Genomic DNA, 10,514 nt, shown 5'->3' on the forward strand with positions numbered 1-10,514 from the left:
GAAGCGCTGGAGCGGCTTTCAAGATTAAAAGCTAAGTATTTTAACAAAACGAGTGAAATTTAAAGTTTGATGAATGAAAGTGCCCCTGTGTTTAATAGGGTTTTTAAAAACCGGGCACTGATTCATCAAACTTGACATTCACTACAGAAAGTTAGTGAGGTTTACTGAGCAATTGGTTTTATTTGTAAAATAAGAATAAAAGAGATGCAGCGAACTGCCTAAAATCAGCCAGCTATGTTTGTCCACCACTTCCGCCGGTAACATTGTGCAGCTCCTTACTCCCTCCCCTCACGAGACTAAACTTCTCTCACACACTTCTCTGAGAAACAATCTCCTTGTAGCCTTATGTGTAGAAGCTAATTTATTACATTGTAACCACCCAGTGCAGCAGGAGGAGGCATAACTGTCTGATTTTAGGCAAATTAGCTTCTACACACGGAGCTAAATCTGGGCTACAAGATCGCTAGAGAGCAATACTAAACTCTTATACTTTGCTAAAATATGTTAACTGCCAGGGCCAACTATCTTGTATCTAAGCTGCAATGTAAACACAAATGATCTGATTGATACACATAGTAAGATACGCATTCTTACTATAGTTTTAAAAAAATTGAGTAGTGTACAGCCCAATACATGGATGAAATACTTGTCCTTTAGGATGTACTCTCTAAATATATACATTTTACAAATATATCAATATGAACATTATAGTAGGATAGCATTTATATATTGTCTGCAGTCCTTATTCATTGTATATGGTACATCAAAAACTAAAAGAAATTACCATGTAGAAGTTTCTTACCTCTATGTCTATAATTTTTTCTGTAGGATTATCAATAAGAAACCGAGCTAGAGTTCCTGGAGTTGTCCTGTAGGTAAGAATAACTGAGTTTTTGGGGTCCTGACACCACTGAATGAAAAGCTCCCTGGAAAATCCACACTCTAGATCAGGCTGACTTGCAAGGACCACTTTTGGACTTGGTACACGAGCTAGATCAGCATATCCATGACACAAGGTGAGGTGGCGGAATTGAAAAGGGTTGTTCCTTTTGTCCTCAAAGCACCTCATCAACTTGTCGCTCATCCACTCTACCTGGATTATAATCAGACATTTAAAATTAACAAAATGGAAAATGAGAGAAAGGAGTTAAGTAGAAAGAAAATTCAAACTTACCTGAGATTTTGAAAATTCCACTACATTGTAGCTGACATTATTTAAAAGTGCCAAGGAATAAACACCCAGACCAGCATCTTTGGTTCTCCAGATCTGATCCAAAAGTTGAGCCAGTTCTAGGACTCTTCCTGCTGTGTCTACTGCGATTAGTACATTTCCATCACCCCTTAGGGTTTCCAGGACATTTGCTACAAAGTAGAACATGAACAGTTTTACTGGTGCTGCATGGTTATCTACTATAACCAGTAATCACATGCAGAATTTACAAACAAAACCAAAAAAAAGAATTAATACATTCAGAATTTCAGCACATACAGAACAGGTTTTCTCAGCAAAATACATAATAAAAATTAGCACAAATAAATGAAACCACATATGGGAGAGCACATGAAATTATCTGACTTTTCTCCCCAATTGAATTTTTTTTTTAAAATAAATATTTTTATTGAGTTTTATAGAATAACAACAATGGATGAGAAAAGGAAATACAGTGTACATCAAGAAGTACATAGAGTAATAAGATGTCATCTTACAGAGAATCCCAAGTACATTTCTGAGCATAATAAGGTTTTAATTATTGGTAAAAACATGGATATGGTCTTGTTACTGGTTTTCTCTTTGTACAGGCTTAAACTTATATATATATTTATATATATACACACATTCAAACATTTCTCTTGTAGTTTACAAAAAAAAAAAAAAAAAAAAAAAAAAAAAAAAAAAGGTGTTTTGCTCTGTCCTCAAGCCGGAGTACATAATGTGTCCTTTTGTCTCACCTACTACATTCTACATAGTGATACTTAAAGGGACAGTAAAGGTTCAGAATAATGTTATATATTTCTGCACACAGTGCATAATTATATAACATTATTTAAGCGGTAACTTCAAAAATGGAAAAGTATTTTCAGAATTTTCAGTGAACGTTGGACTCCGCTCCAGGATCTACTAGTGTTTTTCATAGACAAATTAAAATCTTATATGAACTACACATACTTGGGAAACAAAATGTCCATTTCAATTTAGAGACTAAGCGGATATTACTATGTGAAAAAAAGATGGTAGATAGAAACATGCGGCGTTTTATTACAAATCCAATTTTTAATTGTGAAGGCTGGAGACAAACTACAAATAAGACAAGGACTCTCATACTTTTTTCTCACAAGAGGATATTCCAAAATAAAAAGGTGCTTACTTAGAAGTTGTTCATCTCTCTGTTTTCTTCTGGGTTGCACATATGTAGCATTAAAGGAATCAGTGATAAGTAGGGAAGGTCTGTTGATCATCTCCAAAGAGCATCCATTCAAATGTCTGAAGGGGAAAGCAGAATAGTCTAGAAACTTCAAATTAACTATCCACAAAACAAAAAGTGCACCATGAGACACAAAGACACTTTGGTGTTGTAAAGTTATGCGATATTCTTTGTTGAAAAGGAAAATTTACATTTCCTACACTAATGGTAGCTAGCTGGTGATTGGTGGCTACACATTTGTTCTCATGCCACCAGATGTTTTTAAGGGACACTAAAGTCAAAATTAAACATTTATTATTCAGATAGAGCATGCAGTTTAGAAAACAAAAAAACACTAAATGTGCACCTTCTTTATATATGTTCTCTGTCTTAAGGCAGACATGCTCAAACTTGGCCCCACCAGAGGTTTTGGAACTACATTTCCCATGATGCTCAGCCAGCTGATATGCTGGCTGTGCATCATGGGAGATGTAGTTCCAAAACCTCTGAAGGGCCAAGTTTAAGAATATCTGGTCTAAGGCATCAGCTTCTACTAAACATGTGCAAACGTATATGTATCTATGATTTGCTGTTGTATGATAAAGGGGGCCGGGGGGGAGGGGGGAATATCTACTGTTCCTTTGAAATTCAGAGTAAGTGCTATTGTATTTTTATTATGTGTTTGTCAATTATGCAATCCTACTGTATTGAATGGTCCTTTAATAAAAAAAATGAACGTACATTTCCCTCTTGTGATTGAAGTCTACAGCATATACAATTTCCTCCTCTCCATCTTTTACGATTTTCCATATGGTACCTCCAATCATGTGTCCAGCTGGTAAAGGTGTGATGGACAAGCCGTGACCTTTCCCTAATTTAAAGAAAAACAATATTGTTGGCACACAAACACTTTCAGTACAGAGAAATTGTTTGGATTTATTAGAACATTATAATAGAATCTGAAGCACAGCAGCAGTACACTTGGGTTTGCAAAAATGGTTCTAGTAAAAGACATCAAATCTCTAGTGAGCATTTTTACTGGTTATCGGACTTGTGAGCACTTACACCTTCACGAAGTGCCAGCAGTAAAATGTGCCGGCAGTGAAATGTCACTTTACATCATTGGCAGCTCTCACTAAAGGGTTTTTACTAGATGCATTTTGCACATTTAAGTTTTTAATTCAACTAGAATGTCCATATAATTAAAAAAAGAAAATATAAAATTGGATACCTTTCAAATGCACAATTTGAGAGAACTTTAGCTGCTGTATCTTATCAAAGGCAGAATCAACATCATCCAGAGTGTATAAATTGAAATCTTCTGTGTTGTGTCGAGACTGAAAAATAAAAGCTTTTATTTTAGTTTTCAGTGCAAACCACAGAAACAGATATAGAAATATATATTTTATACACACCTGATACAAGTCATACATAAACATTTGACCCATTTTGTAGACTGGTATAGTAGCATATATAGCACAATTCAAGCCCATTCTTCCAACAGCATAGGGAAGTGCTCCCAAATGTAAGGGATCGGGGTGGGAGAGCAGCACAGCATCTACCTGGTGAACATATCTAAAAAGGAAAAGAAAGAAAAACAGAACTTAGTCTCTCATTCTTTGTGATCAGGGTAGAATAGTGCATCTCTGAAATGTCTGAAGTATTATAGACCACATATTTATATAGCTTTAAGGAATAGTAAAGTAAAATTACATTTTCATGATTCGGATAGAGAATGCAATTCTAAACTACTTTCAAGTTTACGGTATTTGCTATTACCTAGGTAGAGTCGAGGCTGCACATATTTGCCCCTTGTCACTTACCTGTAGTGTTCAACGATCTCCCAGTAGTACATTGCTGTTCAGTCAACAAAAAATACCAAGATAATTAACCAAAATTGATAATAGAAGTAAATTAGAAAGTTGTCTAAAATTGTATTCTCTATCTGAATTGTGAAAGAAAACATTTGGGCTTATCCCTTTAATATAAAACATTTTCATTTAATTTAAGTTACAGAAAGTTATGAATATACAAGCCATTTAAATGTGGTATATAAAAATGTTTTTACTATAAATACCAACTGAAGGAATATTTTTTACTTATATTTAAAATAGGTGTCTATTTATGAGACAGGAGACTGGAATAATGTACGTTTATTACAATTGTTATTCAATTACTGTCTTCTGTAACACCTCAGCCCTACGGAATTTTGTGGTGCTATACAAATAAATGATCATTATAATAGTCTGAAGGAACGTAAATGAGGGAAACATTTTAAGGATGGAATAGTGTTGCTAAAAGTAATGCACTGAGGCAAGAGAGCAATCAGTTAACAGAAATGTGTAAAAGCATCACAATTGGCAGATACATTAACATATCAGAAGTGGATATAAAAAACTCTAGAAGCCCAGGTATTTAAAATGCACTAATGGCTTCAAAATATTGTCCAGTATATTAAGTAAGAATCAGCTATCCAAGTGTATTTTTATTGAATATTGCAATGATTAACTGGAAAATAGAAAAAAAAATAAGGAGTCAGGGAGTCTGCATAGAGCTTGTCTGCGGAAGGAAGCATGAAGTGCTCCAAAATCTCCTGGTAGACGGCTGCATTGACCCTGGACTTAATGAAGCACATTGGACCAACACCAGCAGATGACATGGCTCTCCAAATCAACACAGACCGTGGAAACTTCACACTGGACTTCAAGCATCTTGCAGTGTGTGCCTCTCCATTCTTCCTCCATACTCTGGGTCCTTGGTTTCCAAATGAGATGCAAAATTTGCTCTCATCAGAAAAGAGGACTTTGGACCACTGAGCAACCGACCAGGTCTGTTTTTCTTTAGCCCAGGTAAAACGCTTCTGACGTTGTTTGTTGTTCAGGAGTGGTTTGACAAGAGGAATACGACATTTGAAGTCCATGTCCAGGATCCGTCTGTGTGTGGTGGCTCTTGTGAAAGTCCCCAACACTTTTGAATGGCCTTTTCCTGACAATCCTCTCCAGGCTGCGGTCATCCCTGCTGCTTGTGCACCTTTTTTTTTTCCACACTTTTCCCTTCCACATAACTTTCTATTAATGTGCTTTGATACAGGACTTTGGGAACATCCAACTTCTTTTGCAATTACCTTTTGAGGCTTTCCCTCCTTATGGAGGGTGTCAATGATGGTTTTCTGCACAACTGTCAGGTCAGCAGTCTTTCCCATGATTGTGATTCCTACTGAACCAGACTGAGAGACCATTTAAAGGCTCAGGAACCCTTTGCAGGTGTTATGGCTTAATTAGCTGATTAGAGTGGGACACTGAGCCTAGAATATTGCACCTTTTCACAATATTCTAATTTTCTGAGATTGTGGATTTGGGGTTTTCATGAGCTGTAAGCCATAATCATCAGAATTATGACAAATCACAGCTTGAACTATCTTGCTTTGCATGTAATGAGTCTCATATATTAGTTTCATCTTTTAAGTCGCATTAGTGAAATAAATGAACTTTTGCACAATATTCTAATTCTTTATTTGAAAAGCAGGAATGTAAGATTAGGGGTCGGCACATTTTTTTTCAGTACCTGGGTAGCGCATGATGATTGGTGGCTAAATGTAGCCACCATGTAGCAAGTGCTACCCATGTTATGAACCAAAAATGGTCCGGCGTCTAAGCTTATATTACTGCTTTTTCAAATAAAGATAAGACAGAATGAATAAAAATGAATAGGAGTTAATTAGAATAGAAAGTTACTTAAAATGGCATGCACTATCTTAATCATGAAAGAAAAAAAAAATTCATATCCCTTTAAACTTTCATGATTCAGATAGAACATGCAAATTTAAACAACTTTCAAATTTACTTCCATTACCAAAATGTGCAGGTTTTTTTTTTTTTTTTTTTTTTATTTACAGATTTTAAATCAGCAGCTCCTACTGAGCATGTGCACGAATTCACAGACTATACATATATGCATCTGTGATAGGCTGATGGCTGTCACATGATACAGGCGGAGTGGAAATAGACATAACTTTCAAGTTTGACTGAAAAAAAAAAAAAAAATCTACAACAGGCAGTCCCAAGTTTACAAACAAGATAGGGTTTGTAGGTTTGTTCTTTAGTTCCTTTTGTATGCAAGTTGGAACAGGCCCTTTTTTAGGTGAAACTCTAGCCAAATTTTTTTTAGTTTTAGATAGCATAGGGAAAAGTTTGTTTTGCTATCAGTGCCCCTGTTCAGAAAAAAAAAAAAGGATTGGCAATAAAGCTTTATTTTCTCTGTTTGTAAGTACGAGCTGTACTTAAGTCGGATGTCTGTAACCCAGGGGCTGGCTGTACTCATTTGAAATTCAGATCAAGTGCTATTGCACTGTATTTTTATTATGCATTCGTTGATTATGCAAATCTATTGTATTTACTGGTCCTTTAAATAAAATCAGCAGAAGAAATGGGGAAAAGTCAATATTAAAAGAACTGCTTAAGAAATATATAATAACATGATAGAAACCTTATATATATATAGGAACTTAATAAGGTGGAAGCTGAAAGCATTTTTCACAAAAAAAAAAAACTACCAAAACAAGGGACATGAAACCCAAATGTCTTCTTTCGAGATTCAGACAGAGCATACAATTTTAAAAAAGTTTAAAATTTACATCTATTTAAAAAAAAAAAAAAAGTTTGTTCTCACAGTATTCTTTGTTGAAGAGATACCTAGATAGGTAAAATGCACATGTCTAGAGAACTACATAACAGCAAAAACTGCTGCCATCTAATGCTTTGGCAAATGTATAACATTCTAAACTGCTGCCATATAGTGCTGTAGACACAAGCAGGCGTCTAAACTGACCACATTGCTTTTCAACAAAGGATACTATGATTAACAAAGACAATTTAATAAGGGAAGTAAATTGCAAAGTTGTTTAAAAGTATATGCTCCATATGAATCATATAAGAAAAAAACTGCTTGCAATAGAGGTGGTAAAAACAAGAATCGAAATATGCCAGCGACAAACGTAAGGTTATCCTAGGAAATAAGTAACATGTAATATGGGTAGAGTTGATGGGCCTTCTGATTCTAATCTACCGGCAAAGTTTTCCACTTTTACTTTGCTTTAACAGGACCATGACAGAAATAGATTATTACAAATGACCAGGGTGCAAAAGAAACATGATGGATAATGTTTTTAGCAAACTTAGAATCTATTAACCATACTTTTTTATTGAATCTATAATATCCATTGAGAAGTTCTCATCCCAGCCGCAGTCCAATAGAAACCGAAATTCATCAACTTGAAGCAGATAGCAAACCGCAGATTCTTCCTGTGCTCCTGAGAGCGTTGTCAACTTAATAATGGAAGTCATCTTGGCTGATGATCTTTAAAATAAAATAAAAAAGGAGAGGGGTTAGTAACAAAATTGTAGGTTTTGAAATTGATGGCCATTCCAAATCCACCAGAAAACTTGACAAAATATAAATTCCACTAATACTTGTAGTGAGTGACCATCTGTTATAAAGCACACTGGGCACTTTAATTTTTATTGCTCTTACTCAACAGCCTTGGTATATATTATGTCATATCATAGCTTTGCACACAGCTTTTTTTCTGAATGTTTAAAGGGTCATCCTATTGATAAAAAATACATGCTCCAGATTAACGTGTGTCATTTTATAACTAGCGCCACAAAGGGGTTAAAATATAGTTAAAGTGAATGTCAACTTTCACAAATGAAAGCCCTGTTTTTAAAAATACTATTAAAAACAGGGGCACTTTCATTCATGAAAGTTTACATTAAAGCCGTTCTTTTAAAATACTTACCTTTTATTCCTAGCAAGCGTGAAACACCGGAGCAGCGATTCCTCCACCCCCAGGACGTCTCTTCTTACTTCAGAATTGACGAATCCGGCTTCCTCCAATAACAGCGTGGCCTCAGGCAATGTTTGCTCTGGGGGGAAGCCGTTATTGGAGAAAGCCGGATTCGTAATTTCTGAGGTAAGAAGAGACGACCTGGAGGCGGGGGAATCGCTGCTCCGGTGTTCCACGCTTGCTAGGAATAAAAGGTAAGTATTCTAAAAGAACGGCTTCAATGTAAACTTTCATAAATGAAAGTGCCCCTGTTTTTAATAGTATTTTTAAAAACACGGCTTTCATTTGTGAACGTTGACATTCGCTTTAAAGTACCGCTCATGAGACGCAGAGCACTGCAAGTCCTGAGTGTAAACTGCCAATGAGCAGCGGTAGCCACACAGCTGGGTCTTGTGTTTGCCATTGCTGACTGCAGATGAACCTCTGCGGCTCCTAAGCAGTACTATCAGTTTACTTCCTCAGCTGGGTCTAAATGCATGGACTTGCAGTGTCACTAATGGTAAAATAACATGCTCTCACAAATTAGAGTATGCCATTTTTACACTAGAATGGCCCTTTAAGTTTTTGTACATGCTCTGTCCACATATTAATAAGCATGAGCATTTACTGGTGTAATCCAAAAATTAAAACTATAGATCAAATCACACATTTAAAGGGACATTGAACTGCAGGGTACAACTACAGTCGCTTGGTTACTACACAGCATGCTAATATTTTCCTCCTGTCCCTCTTCAAAACTATTCTCTTATTTTATTCCTTTAAAAGTCCTGATTAGTATTGTTCTGCATCTTCACAGTGGGTGCCACCAACTCAGAATTTAAGTATTCGTGACAGAAATGGAGCATATCCACAGATCAGTTATATTGTCGTGACAAGCCATACCATGAACTTCAGTTTAATGTTCTCAATACAGAGTAGGAGCAGTACTTTTTTGCAGTGGCTGCATTTCTCTAAAGTATACTTATGGACCTTTTTTTATATACAATTTTTAAGTTGTGAAGGAAACTGTAAAGCTATAACTCTCCTACTTTCTATTGTACTAGCTAATCCAAAGTGTATGGTAAAGCTGTTAAAATGCCAGCAACATCACTGATCTGTGAAAGTACACTACTGTCACAGAATGTAACAATACCTGCGTACAAAGATGGTGGCACCCAGTAAGTATCAAGTTGGAGAGCTTAACCAATTGGCTTCTATTATGGGTTAAAGTAAAAGATCTGCGTTAAAGAGAGCTGCAGATACAGGAGGGAAAACAATAGCATGATCAGTAGTAACTATGCTGCTGTAGTTGTCCTTGGCAGTTTAAAGTGATTGTAAACAAACTATTCTCTCAACAATATTTGTAATAAAAAAGTTAATTGCGGGTACTTTCAGTGATCAAAATCATTGAAGACTCTAAAATATAAAAATAAACTACAGTTTCATTTTATTATAGATTCCGCCGTTCCTCCCCCCATAACGCATAATCTATTTCTGTGTAAAATGACTAATCACGCTGTAGCCAATCATAACACGCCCCCTTTGGCATCCAAACCGGAGATGTTATTAACTTGCTGGATGCCAAGGGGGGGCATTACGATTGGCTAGAGCGTGATTCGTCATTTTACACAGAAATAGACTATGCTTTGCGGGCGCAGGAACAGTAGAATGTATAACAAAATTAAAGGGTAATTATTTATATATTTTAGCATCTACAATGATTTCCATCAATGAAAGTGTCCATCATTTACTTTTTTTATTACAAATATTGTTGAGAAAATAGTCTGTTTATAACCACTTTAATGTCCCTTTAAACTATGAAACTGGTACATCAGAAAGTTCGTATCTAATTTACACGTTCATAAGGATACAAATCTGGCCTGTTAGTGGCTCCTTCCTACTGATTATGGGAACCTCAGTGTTGTACCATTCACATTTAGCCTGTGCTTCTATTCACCACGAAATTCTACTCAGACTCCACTTTTAGGTCCCCGTAGTGATATAAAGGCCCGCAATCTTCCTTGTGTAGTAATAAACGTAGAACTATGTACCCACTCCCTCAGTGCTGCCATGTAGCAAACCCTTACCGGTCACTCAGCTCTCATTACAATTAAACACAGAGCAACAGAACAGCAAACATGTCCGTGTATCACTTTTCCTCACACAACCCTAACATCCCGCCGCCATCATCCCCACTGCGCAGAACCGGAAACCAGGTGGATGCTACCATCTCATACTAGCAGGGGGTGTAAAGGTGCTTACATATATTATCCATCCTGCCTCTGTCT

At 36.2% G+C, this 10,514-nt stretch overlaps 1 protein-coding gene across 1 annotated transcript in view; it reads right to left on the reverse strand.

Annotated features, from left to right (window-relative positions):
• Positions 1–10,419, reverse strand: part of CPSF2 (cleavage and polyadenylation specific factor 2) — a 58,994-nt gene extending 48,575 nt beyond the window's left edge. Inside the window, exons 1-8 of the mRNA XM_053697543.1 lie at positions 10,314–10,419; positions 7,596–7,757; positions 3,818–3,977; positions 3,634–3,739; positions 3,144–3,273; positions 2,367–2,482; positions 1,175–1,362; positions 803–1,093 (exon numbers count right to left, since the gene is read on the reverse strand). Coding sequence (XP_053553518.1) covers positions 803–1,093; positions 1,175–1,362; positions 2,367–2,482; positions 3,144–3,273; positions 3,634–3,739; positions 3,818–3,977; positions 7,596–7,744 — 1,140 coding nt within the window. The 5' untranslated portion in view covers positions 7,745–7,757; positions 10,314–10,419. The remainder of the gene's footprint in view (positions 1–802; positions 1,094–1,174; positions 1,363–2,366; positions 2,483–3,143; positions 3,274–3,633; positions 3,740–3,817; positions 3,978–7,595; positions 7,758–10,313) is intronic.
• Positions 10,420–10,514: the final 95 nt, after the last annotated feature.

The sequence above is a fragment of the Bombina bombina genome, chromosome 1 (assembly GCF_027579735.1).
Source record: "Bombina bombina isolate aBomBom1 chromosome 1, aBomBom1.pri, whole genome shotgun sequence".
Lineage (NCBI taxonomy): Eukaryota > Metazoa > Chordata > Amphibia > Anura > Bombinatoridae > Bombina > Bombina bombina.